At 46.3% G+C, this 18,123-nt stretch overlaps 1 protein-coding gene and 1 long non-coding RNA gene across 2 annotated transcripts in view; both read left to right on the top strand.

The window, feature by feature from the left end:
• The window catches only part of OAF (out at first homolog), a 33,885-nt gene extending 29,811 nt beyond the window's left edge, over nucleotides 1-4,074 (top strand). Inside the window, exons 4-5 of the mRNA XM_083163063.1 lie at nucleotides 1,819-1,999; nucleotides 3,154-4,074. Of these exons, the coding sequence (XP_083019189.1) occupies nucleotides 1,819-1,999; nucleotides 3,154-3,428 (456 nt within the window). The 3' untranslated portion in view covers nucleotides 3,429-4,074. The remainder of the gene's footprint in view (nucleotides 1-1,818; nucleotides 2,000-3,153) is intronic.
• A 9,661-nt stretch (nucleotides 4,075-13,735) lies between these two features.
• LOC146042813 (uncharacterized) lies at nucleotides 13,736-15,743 on the top strand. Its single transcript, XR_014464024.1, has 2 exons — nucleotides 13,736-14,353; nucleotides 14,427-15,743. It is a non-coding gene; the product is annotated as an uncharacterized LOC146042813 (long non-coding RNA).
• Nucleotides 15,744-18,123: the final 2,380 nt, after the last annotated feature.

Raw genomic sequence — 18,123 nt, 5'->3', positions numbered from 1 at the left:
TGTCCGAGTCAACTAGAATAAGGGCCTGTGTGATTTTGGCTGGACATAGACGTGCGGCTTAGTCAAAATGGCCATAACCTACATTGTGGCTATTGCCCACCGTGTACACACGGTGTGATTTTGGCTAACCACTTTCTAGGTGGTTTTGACTAGTCAAAATTGCCAAGGCCAAATCGCACCTTGGCCATTATTGTGGTTCACTCGCAAAGGCAAATTCCTTCTCAAATGGACAAAACCATGTACACTGCAGGTGGGGCAGATGTAACTTGTACAGAGAGAATTCGATTTGGGTTATTTATTTTCTTTCTGTATAAGGAACATACTTGCTGCTTTATTTTTACACTGCAATATAGGTCTCACATTGAAGTAAAATCCCACCCAAATCTAATTCTCTCTGCACATGTTACATCTGCCCCACTTGCATTGCACATGGTTGTGTCCATTTGAGAAGGAATTTGCCTTTGAGAGTGAACCAGAATAAGGGCCCTTGTGTACATGGCTTTATACAGAAAACACCCTAACTGTCAATATCTCAGTTCCTCATTAGAAAAAAAAATATCCTACAGATAATTTTTAATCAGAACAAAAAGGAAAAAGAATCAGGATATTGTCTGATTTATACCCCATTCACACCAGCCTAAATTCCCGGGTTGAGTCCGGGAACAACCCGGTACTAGCGCTGGTGTGAAAGGTTCCCGGGACAAAATCCCGGGCAAATTTCAACACCGCTAGGTACCAGGGTTGTTCCCGAGTTCAACCCGGGGACCTGGCTGGTGTGAAAGGTACAGGGTATACTTACCCGGGTTGCCGTGTCCTCGGTGTGCTGTCTGGACGGGAATCCACGCAGGCGGCGGGCGCAAATGACGGGACAGCCGGTGGATGATGATGACGCAGCTCTCTGGTGGCAGTGAGGACGCCGGAGAGCTGCGTCATCTTCATCCGCAGCCTATCCCGTCATTTGCGCCGCCGCCTGTGTGGATCCCTGGCCTGCATGGAGGACCAGCAACCGGGGTGAGTATTCTCCCCACCTCCGCCGCCTGCCCGCCTCCTCCCCACCTCCTGCCGGCCTCCTTCCCGCCCCCTTCTCACACCAGAAAATGCAGGGACATTTCTGGTGTGAATGGGTCCAAACCTGGGAATGTCCCTGCTTGTCCCGGGAACTGAATTCCCGGGTTTGTCCCTGCATTTCTGGTGTGAATGGGGTATTATGTATAGCAAAAATGCTGCCGAAGTGGGATAATGCAAACACAGGGATCAATATTGGGCGGCTCGTGCTAAAATTTGCATGTGTGGTGCGGAATCTCCATGCAGCGATATTCCCACTCAATGCGTTTGTGTGAGCGAATCGCATGCAAGTGCATGTTGGCGGGATCGAGCCAATCGCCACTGGAGTCTCTCAGGTGTCGAATGGGGTGGCAATGATAAGCGTGGCTACATCTGTAGTCTGGTTTTGTCTGTATTACTGTCTCGGCTCACTCATACGCTAATATTTTACATCAGAGGTTCCTAAGTGCAGGCCTCGAGGCACCCTAATGGTCTAGGCTTTAAGGATATCAATGACTGAGCACAGATGGTTTAATAAAATTGATTGATGTACTAAATAAGTCACCTGTGTTCGTGAGTGATCATCCTTAATACCTTGGCCGTTAGAGTGCCTTGAGGACCACAATTGGGAACCATTTTCGACCTAGCACTTTCTGTGTGGTAATATTGTTGTATATGAGGCGGAATGTTCTGAGACCTCAGATGTTTATGGAGCAAATCTCCTGCTTCCCTTCTTTCAGGTGTCCTAATTAATAATGTGTTTGTTCCACACAGAAAAATCCACACACCGTGCGTCAGGCAGAAGACATGAGGGGAACTGAGAATTTGCAGATGGACGTCGCTGTTAATTTCACGAAGGGGGTCCAGCTAAGTCCCCACATTCACAACATCTGCTCTGAGGCCCGAGATGCAATCTACACGCGGCAAGATGATGTGCGAGCATGGCTTAAGAAAGGTGAGGAGAAGAGGAAGGGCTCTGATTTTAGGGTTGTGGATTTTCTTTTGGGGTGGGGGGTTGGATGGATCGTACTATAGAGTTCAGCAACATCTAAGAGCCAAAAGGCCGCCATACACTTATGTGGGAGAAGTCTCATACGATCTCCCTTGAACTGTCGCTCAGCTTCCCAGACAGAAGGATCGCATATGATACATCATAAACAACAGGACTGAATATGTTGTATCATATGCGATCCCGGACAATGCTGCTGGATCTGTTCAACATATAGGGGGTTATTCTGATTCACTCGGAAAGGCACAATCACTCTCTAATGGGCAAAACCATGTGCACTGCAGGTGGGGCAGATGTAACATGTGCAGAGAGAGTTATATTTGGGTGTGGGGGGGGCTATACTTCAAATTGATATCTATATTGCAGTGTAAAAATAAAGCAGCCAGTATTTGCCCTGCACAGAAACAACAAAACACCCAAATCTAACTTTCTCTGCACATGTTACATCAGCCCCACCTGCAGTGCACATGGTTTTGTCCATTAGAGAGTGACTGTGCCTTTCCGAGTGAATCCCAATAACCCCCATAGTGAAGTCCTTGCTATCTCAGACTTTGAGCCGAATCGCACAAGACCATGGATTAGAATCTGAGGTACAAACGCAATTTTACACAGATGTCTTGGCCCAAAGTGTGGGAACCGGATGATAAGGGCTCAAACTCCCAGCGTTTTATAGGCGTCCCTATGAACACTATGGCCGTTCCCCTGGGAACGTAGGTTCCCTGTTTGGGGCGGTCGGCTGAAGTCTCATGATGTCATTGCCCGCCCACTTTTCGGCTGTAATAAAAGCCCATTTAGATTGACTTTTATTACTGCAGGTGCTCCTGTGGCTAAACAAATACACATGGGCATCAATAAACTGCTATCCTGTGTCTCATGCATTTCCATTCCATTCCCAGGTGGGTTTCTGCAGGATAGTGGGGGAGGTGCGCTAAAACGCCTCGGAGAAAGATGGCTACATTTAGATGTCGCATGTATTTTCATTACATTAGCGTCTGATTCCTATTTGTTTTTTTTTTATTATTTGTTTTTTTTTCATTTGTAAACATTTTGCTTAATTTTAACCAAAATTAATTTAACATTTTAATTTTCTCCTTTGCAAGGTGTGGATGGTTCAATGTTTGAGGTACTCCCACATTCGTCCTCCCTCCCCTTACTGCACCCCTGCAAGCACTGCTCCCATGATTGGAAACCCTGCATCTGCACCTACCGCCTAAGCTTGGAGTGGATACCTTGTAGCCTCAAGTACTGCAAGAGTCGGGATCCGGCTGGCAAGACCACCTCCTACAAGTGCGGCATACGCAGCTGTCAAAAGGGTTACAGCTTCCACTTTTATGTGACCCAGAAACAGCTTTGCCTGTGGGACGAGGAGACCTAGAACGACGTAGACCTCCACCAATGTGCCGAAAAGTGAAAGAGAGGACCACAGCTTCTGCGGAGCCAACAAGTACATTTGCCTTAAATCTATTTTTATACTGTGAAACTTTAGGATCTTCTGAGAAGTAGACCCTGCGCACATTCACCTTACTTTTTTATTATAATTGCTGAGAAGAAACCGGCTTATCCATGTCTTTTTTGCTTTCTCTAATTGCACAATGACTGAACCTTCTCAGCACGTTAAAGTGCCTTACCACAAATATCATTCTCCTTACGCCTCAGAAAGGGTCTTATTGTATCAAGTGTAGATTCCGTACTCCTGTAGGCCGTTACGGAGACCACCAGTATTAAGAACTGTGAACATCTGGGAATTATCTCCTACTTCCCCCCTCCACTCCTCAGCACGGCTAGATTACTTGACACCTGTTGCTGGACTCCGATGTGAAACAACGGGCGGAATGTCACAGATTCTCCATGTGCCTTCTTCAGTCTATATAATGTATTTTTAATATAGTTCAGATATTTTTGTATGAAGATTCCTCCTTTTTTTTTTTTTTTTTTATCGAAGCAAGGTCGAGGAAAATAAAAACTTTTGAACAAAATATTTATAATTTGTAAAATAAATAAAATGATTTTTTAAATTGCAACGGCGTAGCCAGATTTATTTGGGGTATATTGTTTCTGTGCAGTATCGAGGTAGTGTACTCCAACACTGCCCTTAACGAAAGCTTGTGCTGCGTACACACTTGCCGATATATCATCTGTACAACCAATGAACGATATACAGACTGGGTCATCAGCTCTTGTGTACAACAGATATGTTGGAAAAGGACATCGTTCACACACACACACACCAGGTTGCTTTTCTATCAGTGCATCTGCCGGTGTGTATGGGTGACCCACCAACCAAACAACAGAGATCGACCACCTGTGTACTACAGGTTATATAAACACTACTCCTTACCTATAGTATGATCCAATACCATTCCAACTGTCATTTCTTCAAACTCATGAGGAGCGGATTGGCTGTAGCACCATATATCATTCACAAGGTGTTGTATCACTCTTCTGTAAATGATCTTACTTACATGTGTTTGAATGTATCAAATACTGCAACATGTTCATAACTTTTAAATAGCACCGTAAAAGCATAACATCTTATAAGTCGCAGGGAAATAATGTTTCAGAAACATTTTACGTAGAGTAATAATCCTATACAAGAATCATTCCAAAATTCAAATAAAGTTGCCAGGGAGTCCCAGCCTGTGCTTGGCGGTGGTTGGGGTGGCAGTTGGTGGGGTGGTATCTGGTCCCTGAGTAGACAATGTCTTGGTCAACCGTGACCAGGCTGACCACTAATGGTCGATAGTGAATAGGTCGAAACCTAAAAAAAATGTTCGACATACCCTAGGTCAACAAATTACAGAAAGTCGACACAAGTTAAAGGTCGAAACTGAAAATGTCGAGGGGACGCGGTACACTTCTACGGTGTCCATGTGGACAGATATTAAAAAACTGCGAAAAACTCATGTCTACCTTTTCGTTGTCCGCCATATTTATGACAATCTTTACCCTGTGTTGACATTTTGTTACGGTCTACAATTCTTAGTTACTACGTTGACCACTAATGGTCCACACCTATCATCTATACCAGTGTTTTCCAACCCTGGTCCTCAAGTACCCCTAACAGTTCACTTTTTCCAAGTCACCCAATTGGTGCATTGTATCGCCAACTATCACATTTTAAAAATCCACAGGTGACCTGGAAAACGTGAACTGTTAGGGAGATGCTTGAGGACCAGGTTGGGAACCACTGATCTATACCATAACCGGGTAGGGTTCCCCTATTTACAATTTGGACTGTTCTGCAGCCCAACCTCTGCAACTGCCACTGGCAAAGAATGAGTTCTGATGGAGGGTATATCACCATTATACTCTTATCACCGTTTCATACATCATCTCCTTAATGTCTTTCCAGCTGAGAGCCATCAGATTTCTTTATATGATTACAGACCTGCAGTTCTAGTAAATGTAAATTAAAATGAAATGGTGCTTGGCGTACAGATTGCAAACCACACGGATTCCATTTAAACCTGTGCAGAAAGAGGAGTGCTGGCACCATTGGAGGTACTTCACATACTGTATGAATAACCGCTGGCAGTCCGTACTGAGTCTGCCTGCAGGTGTCCCCGCTGGGCAGGTGATGCGAGGGCGTCTTGTACCTCTGCCATGTTATTAGAAGACCCAGCATGAAGTCCTTAGGATCTGCTATTTTAACTCCAACAATGACTGAGGAGACGGTCTGAGCCGTGTGAAGGAACGCTTACAAGGAGATTGTGTACATATGTTATTACTGTGCCTGGGCTGTGGCCGTGCAGATCTCTCTCAGAACTAAATGGTTTCAAGTAGGTGCAAGAAAAACAACGGCTCCTTTTAGGTGCAAATAATATGCTACAATGCTAGGGGCGCCAATACATTTATTTAGCTTTATTTTTACACTGCAATTTCTTTTTGTATTTTTAGTCTGTTTTACTTCATAATGTGTATTTTTCTTTCCAGGGTTGTATTCTCCCTCTAAAAAGTGTTTTATACAGTACCTTACTCCCTCTCTCTAAGGTAAATGTTCTATGATGGGATGTTGCCCATAGCAACCAATCATATTCTATCTATTATATTCTAGAAGGTGCTAAATCTCTGAGAACTAAAGGGGTGCGCACACAGTGAAATTTGGCTATCGCCCACCAAAATAGACAGTGCAGGCAAGGCAATCATTGGATGCCAGCTGCCCGCCCACTTCCTCCCAAGCGTCCACACATATATAAGTGACTTGAGAGTAAGTGACTTGGTTGCCGACCATCGAATGATGTGGGTGGATCCCACTAGACTGCGAATGGATGTTACTGTGTGACATCTATTCGCAGGCCCTGCGAGGGAGTCACCCTTGGGAATGGGTGGCGGCCAGGGTTTGTGGTTTGGTGGACTCCCAAGACTGCGTTTCCAGCCTTGCGAATCAACCAGAATAAAGCCCGGTGTATGTACAGGCCGAAACCGGGGAGTGAGTCTTCTGGGTCCACGGACTATGCAGCTATATAGAAACACTGGAGACTACTGTTGCACCTTCTCTCATGCAAGCAAGAGCCTGGACAAATGACATCTGGACTCATCTCACTCCGCATTGTGCTCAGAGCCCCTGGACCTAGGTACGTATGACCAACAGTTATATGGTATGAGGCACAGATGTACCTGAGAATTGGATGACTGATCGTAAGGGTCACTAGGTCAACCCTATGTAGATCTACATACATTAGGTCAACCAATGAAGGTCCACACCTGAAATAGGTTAACATGACTAAGGTCGACACAAGGCGGCAATCATTTACACTGCAAAAACAGGTCGATTTTGCCATTAATATGATTGCCGTTTAAAAAAAAAATGGGAAACCTCTCCCAAAATCTCTCACTTTCGAACTCTCACACCCCCTTGCATTTGGCCCATAATATCTAGAGTACTGGTTTTAATTAGTCTAGTAATTTCTTTAATTTATAAGATAATTGTGTTAGGTCTGTAAGCTTTAATAAGCCATATTCTAGTTCTAATTCTGGTTTAAGCTTGTGAAAGTAACTGGTTCCATTACAATTGTATATATTTGTTATTCAGACTTGTTTTTCCTACCTTACCACAGACCCGTAACAATGTACATATTTACGTACAGTGCCCCACCTTCACACTTCCTTACCAATGATAAAACATCCTTTTTATAGTGCACACCTCAGGTCTGATTTCATTTGTGTGTCTGGGGGTATTATCCTTGCCTTTCTGCTGTAGTGGAAAGCAAGAATGCTGCAGAGAAGCTCCTATGGGCAACCAATCAGCATATACTTCTTTTTTATTTAGCACCTTCTTGAAGATAATCAATTGTATCTGATTGGTTACCTATAGCAACGGCCCATCTTCAATAGAACTCCCATTAGTAAATAAACCCTAAGGAGAACCGGCAATGTGAGGGCTGAACATTGCAAATTCCTGGTCACGGAAAGGGACGTACCCATGTCCACATCCTGAGTGGGCCGCGGCATTGCGATGTATCAGGGGTATACAGTAAGTGTAATAGAGGAATTAAGCGCACCTGCACAAAATAAGCTTTAGAATTCGCTCTTGTAGTCGGTTGCAGACCACCTGGCTATAAGCAGCACTATAGCACTCTCTTAATTAGTGACAGTAGTAAATTCCTATTAGCAGTATAGTGAAATGATAGGGCATAAAAATAATTAATAGTTCCAAAAACAGATGTACTGCAACATTACAAAGTCTAACCACAAACCAGGGTCTAATGATGGAAATATCTCATTGTTAAGAATAAGATTGGATGCTTCTAAGTGGAGCGTTAATGAGAACGAGCTTCCCTTTGGAGTCATTTGTTATTAAAAGGAAGAATTAGCATTTATTAATTACCACTCCATCTGGTCTCTCTATATCTTTGTTGGATACTTGTGAAGACATTTATTACTAACATGGTCTGGTGTACATAAATGTATTTATAAACCCTAATTGGTTTCTTTATTACATACAGGGTTGCACTGTGTTAGCTGTAAACTAAAGGAGAGCGAGCAATATTTCTGCAATTGAATATGACAAAAGTAATTTGAACGGAAACCAATCATGGCTAAGTACATAGGATTACACGGCACAGATCTTCCGAAATGCAAATAGGATGAATGTATGAAGAGAGAGAACAGAACGCAATATACCCAGCCACAATGTGCGGCTAATATTAATGTGCAATCTGCTATGGAAGGGGTTCTAGGCGGGTGTGGTACAGGGTTCCGACAGTCGGGATCCCGACTGGCCGGACCCAGACAGCATGGCGAGCGCAACAAGTCCCCTTGCGAGGGAAAATAGCCGACGGCCGTCGGGAACCTGGCTGTCGGTGTTTTAACAGTCGGGCTCCTGACGTCGGGTAAATGCCTGTCGGGACCCCGTCCGGCACCCATTGTAGGCCTGGTTCTGATTTGTAAATAAAGTAAAGAAAAAGTAAATAATATCCTTTTCACTCCAGCCCAAATTCCCGGGTTGGCTCCGGGAACAACCCGGCACTAGCGCTGGTGTGAAAGGCTTCCGGGCCGAAATCCCGGGACTGAGGTACCGGGACTTCTACCCTGCTAGCTAGCAGGGTTGCTCCCGGCACCTTCACGGGTTGCTGGCTGGTATGAAAGTTACTCACCCGGCTTTCCAGCTTGAATGTGGGGTGCCCCTCCCCCTTCTCGCTGCTGCCCATCACTGGGGCGACTGCTGGAGACTTGGGGACTGAACGGCCGGTCCCCTCCCTCCCGCTGGGGGGGATTGCTGGGGACGGAGTGGCCACCTCCCACTCTCCCGTCGCTGGGAGGACTGCTGGGGATGGAGCAGCCAGTCCCCCCACACACACTCTCCCGCTGCTTCCGTCGCTGGGGGGACTGCTGGGGACCCCCCATGACCACAGCAGCCTACCGCTGCCCAACTGCTAGGGAAATGGAGCTGCAGGCTTCCCCCTCACACCAGAAAATGCAGGGACTAGGCTGGTGTGAAAGGGGCAACCCAGGAATGTCCAAGCATGATCATATATGACCGTATTCCCTGGTAAGTCCCTTCATTTTCAGGTGTAAAAGGGGTATAACTATGCACCACAGAGATGCTGGCATTTTTAGTGATATTTTGCGCATCCCTCACAGAGATGTTGGCAAGGGTTAAAACATTGTAAATAATGACATTCAGCCTGTGTGTATAAGGTGCATATGAAACATAAATGCATGGTGAGTTTAGACTTGAGTACCATCCCTAGGATATCTCATTATGGTATGCCAGTAATATGGACAAATCCAGTATCCAAAATATCTCTAATACCAATCATTTAGGACAGTGATGGCTAACCTTGACACTCCAGCTGTTGTTGAACTACACATCCCAGCATGCCCTGCTACAGTTTTACTATTTGGCCATGCTAAAACTGATGCAGGGCATGCTGGGATGTGTAGTTCAACAACAGCTGGAGTATCAAGGTTAGCCATCACTGATTTAGGATATGGGATACTTATGGAGTGTACACATTGTGAGATATTGACAGGTGATTTTGACTAGTCAATATCTCCTAGTAGCTATTTCCTGCAAATAAAAATGGGTCCATGCTTGAAGCCCACTGATTTCACCTTAAACTGAAGAATCAATGTGTTTTCCCAACATGGGCACCACTGATTTTGCTGTTTTCTAGTACTAATTGCAATTAGCCCAGGGGAATTTGCCTCTTAACCTCTGCTGTTGGGTCATTACATTGCTACAGTATTTGGTGTCACCTTCTCATGTTACACAAATTGGGTACTGCGGTCAGAGCCAGATTAAGGTCTAAATGGGCCTGGAACTGAAAATTATCAAGGGCCTATTATGCGCAATAATAGGGGTTGCGGCTAGCATCTAATAATGTGGGGGACGTTACCAGTGTTCTGGTTGGGTGGTCTGCTCATGGGTGTGTCTCTATTTGTGTAAATACTTTCAAATAATTATATATGCCTGGAAAACGCAGGGGGCTGGCATAAGAAAAATGCAGGGAGATATATTGGCGGGTGCACTCCAAAGGTGCACCCGCAGGACGCCGATGTCCTAAGATACTTGAGAGGTGAGGCGGCACTCCAGTCATAAAAAAATACTGAAAGCCGAAACTTGGTAGACAGTATGTGGTAACCTAAGTTTACCACACCATATACCCCTTATACAAATCATGCAACACAATAGTAACCCCTTATACTGTACTTGCTTCTTACACATTATGCCACATGGAATGAGACAAAATTCACACCGATTGAGCAAAAATTCACGATATGCCACACAGATTAAGGCAAAATTCACATTTTGCCACATGGATTGAGCCAAAATACACACTATACCAGGCATGTCCAAACAGTGGCCCTCCAGCTGTTGTGAAACTACATGTCCCAGCATGCCTTGACATAGTTTTAGCATTCCCTAATTGCAAAACTGTGGCAATGCATGATGGGACTTGTAGTTTCACAGCTGGAGGGCCATAGTTTGGACATGCCTGCACTATACCAAACAGATTGAGCAATAATGCACAATATGCTTCATAAATAGGGGCATTGCGCGCGAAAAGGCGCACATTAAAAATTTACACCATAATGCTCATTACATGTTAAGCCGCACACCATAATCTCCATTACGTATTATGCCAAACACCATAATGCCTATTAAAAATTATGCTACATAAGTGTTGAATACCTACATGCTCATTGCCAGGGGTTCCATGCTCATTGCCATGTGGGATTACATGCTCATTGCCAAGGGGGAATACATGCTCGCGGTAACTGGGGGACAGTCGCCGCCAGGCAGAAATGACAGCCATTAACAGCCGGGCAGAGAACAGGGGGCTGCCCGGCTGTATTTAGAGCACTGCATGTCCCGGCTATTTGAAATAATACCCCTTATATACCAGAAAATGCAGCGAATATGGTCCCAGGATCTTGCAGGGACATTCTCGGACTGGCCCCTTTTACACAAGCCTAGTCCCTGCATTTTCTGGTGTGAGGGGGAGAGAAAACCACCCCCGCCCCCCTTTAAACAACCAGCTAAATCTTCGGAACCAACTGACCCATTTACATGTAGCCTTCAGATGATTTTGGTCCAGTGAAACTGGCCCGTTTGGTTCCAGAGAAATCTGCCCTCAAACAACATGAACAGCCATGAAATTACATTTCAGAAATGAAAAAAAAAAAAAAGTTTTACCTGCAATATCTCTAGAACCAATGAACCCATTTGGACCAGGTATCAGATTGAAGGCCCAGCGATTTGGGTTCGACTGAGATCAACCTCAAGTTTCTGTGATGCTGTAGGGCAGACCTGGCCAAAAGGTAGATCCTGATCTACCAGTAGATCTTGGGGCATCCGCTGGTAGATCACAGCCAAATTAACAAAATACACGTGAACTTGAACATCTGACGTTTCAGAATGCCAGCTCCCGGTAGTGCCCCTGATGTCATGACGGCACCGGAGTGCTGTGAAGAGCCCTCTGCAGCTGCTATATATCAGTATGGCCCCACACCCACATATGCTGGGCTTACCGCTCTGTACCAGCACAGAGGCTCCTAACAGCACCAAGTACATCCTGACCGACTCCTGAATGTAGTGTGTCGGGTGTAATTGTCTGATATGGGTGGTACAGTGGCTGCAGGCTGATGCTGCTGTAGTACAGCTGCCGCCTGCTCCGTTAATATGATACAATACCAGAGTGGTTCCGTGCTTGTGTCCTGGTTATCAGTCGCTGGCTGACTAATAGATCCTATAACAGAAGAAAATGGCTGTGCGCTGTCGGACCACGGTGTAACAAATTATGAGCAATCACAAATATTCTGTTCAGTCAGCAGTCAGATGCGGGTACTTGGACCACATATAGAAAGATCACAAAGAGAGAAAAAGACAGACTGCGCTAAAATAGAAATCAAATGTAATCCAAAAATAAACATAAAGGTATCAAAGCAATTCAAATACAAAATAAAATATAACAATATAATTTCATTTGAAGGTCACTATGGCCAGTATTAGTAATACTATTAGTAATCCAATCACATATAGCATCTACCATTCTTATATATGTGATTATATAACTAATAGTAGAGAAACGTGTAGGCTGCATGGGTGTATATTGTGTGTAGGTATTTTAGCAATTGTCCGTGTTGATCGCCCCTGCGAATGTGGGGCAGAGATTTGGCTGTCCTGCAAGGCGTAAGACTTAAGGCCCCTATACATTAGGCCGACTTGTCCTAGGGACAAGTCTGACCCAATTTACCTGCAAGCCGCCCGGCAGCTCCCCGGGAGGCTCACATACAATTTGGCACTTGATGTGCCATTTTTTACATGGGATAAATCGCATGCGATTTATCCCATGTAAAAAAAAACCCGGGGAGCTGCAGGGCGGTGAGGAGTAGTGGGGGCGGGCAGCGGCAGTAGTGGGGGCGGGCAGCGGCGGCGGTGGTGGGGGCAGGCAGCGGCGGCGGTGGTGGGGGCGGGCAGCGGTGGTGGGGGCGGGCGGCGCCACTACGCGTCCCGTCCCGTCCCCGCTGCTGCTATGTGTAAGTACACTGCCCGGCCAGGTCAGTCAGCAGCACTCGCCGGCGCTCAGGGACCCGCTGCCCGCCCCACTGCTCCCCCGGTGTCTGCATGCATATGCCTGTCAGGTGGCAAGCATATGCATACAGGGAGGTTGGACGTGATCGTATGTACAGACCGTCCGACCTCCCTGATCCGGTCCGATGCGCACGGGACCGCGGATCGGATCAGATATCACACACCTACGATTTTGGGCCGATTTCACCCGATTATCGGCACAAAGTGCCGAAATCGGATGAAATCGGCCCAAAATCGCATAGTGTATGGGGGCCTTTACTTTTACCGAGCGAATGATTTTAAGCTCAATCAGTCCGAGCGCTCTCACAGTGGAGCGAAGCCACCGCCCAGCACATGTAGTCACCACCCCAGTATACGCCCCGATTACCGCCCAGTTGTGCCCTCGCCAATCCATACGCCCACATTACGACTACTCTGCATGAGTTTGTTCGCTAGCGTATTTCTACTCGTAAGGTCGCGAGTGTGCACGGTTGCCCAAACCTACACATGCGCCTTGCGAATGGTACGCATGCGCAGAGGGCTAAGATACACTATGCAAATGAATTGGTGTCCGAGCGAGGCAAGCAGAATGTGGCCCTATGTGTGTAAGAGCGGTCAGCAAAACAAAATCTATTGTGGGAAGCATAGGGCCTGTGAGCCTGGTTCAGAGGTGGATGCTATGTATGTATGTATGTATGTATATATATACATATATGTATGTATGTATGCATGTGTGTATGTATATGTATGTGTGTGTGTGTGTGTATGTATGCAGGGCCGGCCACTGGAGGGCGGCAGTTCGCCCCTCGCCCCCCGTGCAAAGGGGGTCCATGCCGGCTTCTGACAGGAGCCTGCAGTGGTGTCCTTGCTGCGCGGGTACCTGCGGCGCTAAGTATAAAGCTGGCGGCGGTGGGGGTCCCTTCAGTGAATAAGAAATAACTAGCGATATGCGGCGGCGCGGGAAGCGCTTCTGTTTTGAAAACATTGGCTGCACGGCGCACGCTGATTGGCTGAGATTCACGCTGATTGTGCAGTTCTTGATTCTTATGTATTTATATCTACAGAAATATACAGTTACCATCTCTACTGGCAGCAATGCCGTGTGCAACTGTGCCCGCCATCGTACAGTCAGATTTACGGGTCTGCAGTAAGGGTTTCCGGTACTTTCATGCATGCGGAATAGCAAAACTAAATATCAGTATATGGGCCACCTCCGAATCAGGCCCATTGACAATGGTAGATCTCTGCTAAATATGTGAACTAAAAGTAGATCCCGCATACCTCCCAACATGACCCATTCCAGGAGGGACAAAATGCTCTGCTCCTGGACTTGCTGCCAGTGGTAGTTGTAGAGGTGGGACTGCACCAATGTCACAAATTCAATAAGGGGAGCCACACCTGCCAGTGAGTCCAGACTGTGGTGTTTAAGGTGGCAGTTGGTGGGGCTCCCCTATCTGAATTGTGGACTGTGCTGCAGCCCTGCAACTGCCACTGATATGAATGTCCAGAAAGAGAGCATCTTGTCTCTCCTGGAATGGGTTATGATGGGAGGTCACCCCTGCTAGAATACAATGTAATTACAGTGAAAATTGTGTTCATATAAAACCTCACATTACCAAAGATTTATAGGGAAATCCTGCCATCAAATAATACATTAGATTCTGATGTGAATGTAATATTTAAAGTGAGAAGTTAAATCACATTTCCCTCAGATCAGCCATGCAAAAGATAAAGGAGCTGTGATGTCATAATGGGCCTCAAACCACAAACTGGCCAATCAGGTGGGGTCTGTGAGGTCATAGTGATGTCATAATCAGGGCTATACTGAGGCTGTCTCACTCATTCACCTCACAGAACTCCGGGCAGTGCGCATCTCACCAGCAGGAGGACATACTCACATAAGGTTAGTGACTGGACAGAGATAAGGGCAGTTTAGCACGATGCGGCGGTAGACTCGGAGCGTGACTACTGTAATATATGACTGATCACCTGACCGACAGGACAGTATTGGATAATAACAAATCTCCCACCTAGGGGGGCAGTACTAAGCAGCCACTAGGGCTGTGCCTGGGACACCTAAGGGCGGTGTCTGGATGGCGCTGGATAAACCCTGTATGGAGCGGTTAGGACGTGTCGCAAGGCACAAATGTGTCCTACTATGCTGCATCAAGTCCCCGTACGGATCCCTACTTATTAATGTGCAGAGGTGGGAGAGATGTATACGGTGCTGTACCCATTACTTTGTTATTATCTGATACTGTTGTTATAGCTTTATCATAGTTTGGGCTCCATGTAAGAGTGATACTAAATCCTGGCAGCATATTGTGTTAGTGTCCATGTGATACACAGGATATGCCGCTGGTATTTACCATCACACACAGTATCTTTCCAGCGAGGACCAGCGGTGTCCCCTCCTCCGCTGTATCCTCCGCTGTGTTGCCAGCAGCCTGTTGGCAATGGGTTACTGACTAATGCACATACATGACGGCCGTCTGTGTATGTGTATAGAGATCAGACCCGGTGGGGACATAGGAAACAGAGTTAGAGCTGTCCTATATATATCATTGCAGCCCTAACCCCTTATAGCACCAGAGACGAGTCCTAAAGGGGTTCTGGCTGATTCTTACATGGAGTCCTAATACTAATGGGTAGCTAGCTACCTTGTCTCTTTCCCCCTACCTTGTCTCTCTCACCCCCTACCTTGTCTGTCTCGCCCCTTTTACCTTGTCTGTCTCTCCCCCCTACCTTGTCTCTCCCCCCATTACTTTGGACATGCGCGTGCCCCCCGGTGCCATCGGGTGCGTTCTTCATCATCTGGGAAAAAAGTTAAAATACAGATTTGGGGTGACAGAAGGGATGACGGGTTATATAAGGTTAGTGGGTGGGTGGTTTGGGCAAACTCTGCAAAGTCTCTTAATGCCTAGAGGGACGGGCAGTCCGTCAGCCATGGGTCCCCAGAGGTTTCCCCCACAGGGGGTTTTTCCTCTCCTGAGTGCTGATGGATGACTCTTCATGAGTCATGTGGCTTCCACCATCTTGTTCCTCTTATAGGACAAGTGTGTAAGAGTTCTGGAACAATCCTGTTCCAGTATTCTCTATTTTATAATGCAGAGCAAAAATAATATATACATTTTACTTAAAATAAAAGTTTGAATTTATTTATTAAATATATTTTGTATGAATTTGTCTTTATTTATATTAATAAATGCTCCAAAAGGTCAGGAGGTCGCAGTGAGGGCTGGTGGGTAAATGAGATTAGAGGTGGTAATGGAAAGTAAATGGAGTAGGCTTACACCCTGATCACTGAGGTGACCATACAAATGGGAGGGGCGTATGGAGTAGGCTTACACCCTAATCACTGAGGTGACCATACAAATGGGAGGGGCGTATGGAGTAGGCTTACACCCTGATCACTGAGGTGACCATACAAATGGGAGGGGCGTATGGAGTAGGCTTACACCCTGATCACTGAGGTGACCATACAAATGGGAGGGGCGTATGGAGTAGGTTTACACCCTGATCACTGATGTGACCATACAAATGGGAGGGGCTTATGGAGTAGGCTTACACCCTGATCACTGAGGTGACCATACAAATGGGAGGGGCGTATGGAGTAAGTTTTCACCCCGATCACTGAGCTGACCATACAAATGGGCGGGGCTTATGGAGTAGGTTTATACCCCGAACACTGAGGTAATCATACAAATGGGCGGGGCTTATGGAGTAAGTTTACACCCCGATCACTGAGCTGACTATACAAATGGGCGGGGCTTATGGAGTAATAAATCAATGCCTCCGACTAATATGTGCTCAAGGTTTGGTAGGGAAACATTATATTTGTATGTGTTGTATGTGAATAATGCAAGTCGGTTATATGATATATGGGTTATTAACTCCTGATAAATAATAATAATAATAATATATACAAATAAAAACAAGATTTAACAAAGGAAGAAGAAGAAGAAGAAGAAGAAGAATTATATTTCTACAGTATTTTTCTCCAGTTCGGCACAGGACACGTTACAGATAACATGAACATATTACAGAAGTTTAGGTTTTCAGAGAATTCAGAAACAATGAATAAAATACAAAGGTGTGACAGACATTTTGTGTTATCGATGCCAAGGATTATTCCTCTTACGCACATTGGGATTAGGAGAGATCATTGCATAATTAACAGAACCAGTCACGGCTCTTTCTACACAGGAGAGTCCCAGGCGAGGCGGCCATCTTGGACGCACTACGTAGGTTAAAATGTGCAATTAGCAATACATGACAATAGAACATACAAGGGTAAAATAAAAAGCAACCTATACCCCTTTCCCATCGCACCTACTGTGATTACCAGGTTCATGCCGGTTTCTTGCCGGTTCGACCCGGTAATTGGTGCGATGTGAAAGGGGTTACTGGGTCCTGCAAAGCAACACTGCAATATGAACCAGTAAAAAAGAAGGGTTCTTACTGGTTCGTTGCCGTGTTGCTTTGCGGTGTGAACAGGTTAATAAGGTCGAGTGACTTGTTTCCCGTTCACACCAATGGAGGAGGCAGTGCTTGGAGCAGCGCCAGCACTAAGCGTTGCCTCCTCCACCTCCCCCGATGATGCTCTGCCACGCCCCTGGGTGAGGTCAGCGAACCGGCAATATTGGCAGTTCGCTGAGGGTATGTAAACAGAGTAAAATGCAGGGATTCAGTATTGAATCCCGGCGGTCGGGATCCCGGCGTTCAGAAGGCCAAAATCCTGACAAGGGGGGGACGGGGATCACCCCCCTTTACAGGCTCGCTACGCTCGGCACACTAATTTATTCTCCCTCCAGGGGTGTCGTGGACACCCACGGAGGGAGAATGTGTCGGGATTTCGGCGGTCGGGATTCCGAACGCCGGGATCCCGACTGCCGGGATCTTAACTGCATCCCAAATGCAGGGTTGTCTAGGGACTGAACCATTTCAAAGTCCCAGTGCGACCCTGCATTTTGTGATGTGAAAGGGGTAGGACAGGATTCACACTGCAGAGGTTCCAATTACAGACAATAATTACATAACTGACCGAAAGTAAAAAAAATAAATAAGAAAAACGATATTAATTCCGTGTTACATTTGGAAGATGTTAAACTCTGAATTGCATATAATATAGGCATGATCCCACGTGGATTGCTGACAGCTCAGGAGTGATAACTGTGGGCTGTGGTAATGGTTCCAGTGATACAGACTGTTCAGTAGGTTGTGTATGTTAGCAGCCTAGCGAATATATGTATGTATGTATGTATGTTTGTGTATGTATGTGCAGTCAGGGGCGTAACTATAGCACAGCAGCCTCCACCACCGCGGGGGGGCGCTGTGCATGTGGGGGCGCCGGGGGCTGCGGTGCTATAGTTACCCCCCCCCCAATCCCCCGCAGACTTACGTATCTTGCTGGTCCCGGCGGCTCCGTTCTTCTGATGAGGACCACAACAAAATGGCCGCCCCCATATAGCAAACAGTTCTCTGAAACTGTCTGCTGTACGGGGGCGGCCATTTTGTGGTGGTCCTCAGCAGATGAACGGACGGAGCCGCC

This window comes from Crinia signifera, chromosome 19 (assembly GCF_055691185.1).
Source record: "Crinia signifera chromosome 19, ASM5569118v1, whole genome shotgun sequence".
NCBI classification, from domain to species: Eukaryota; Metazoa; Chordata; class Amphibia; order Anura; family Myobatrachidae; genus Crinia; species Crinia signifera.
Note: the sequence above shows the minus strand (reverse complement) of the source record. Positions and strands in the feature narration are given on the sequence as shown.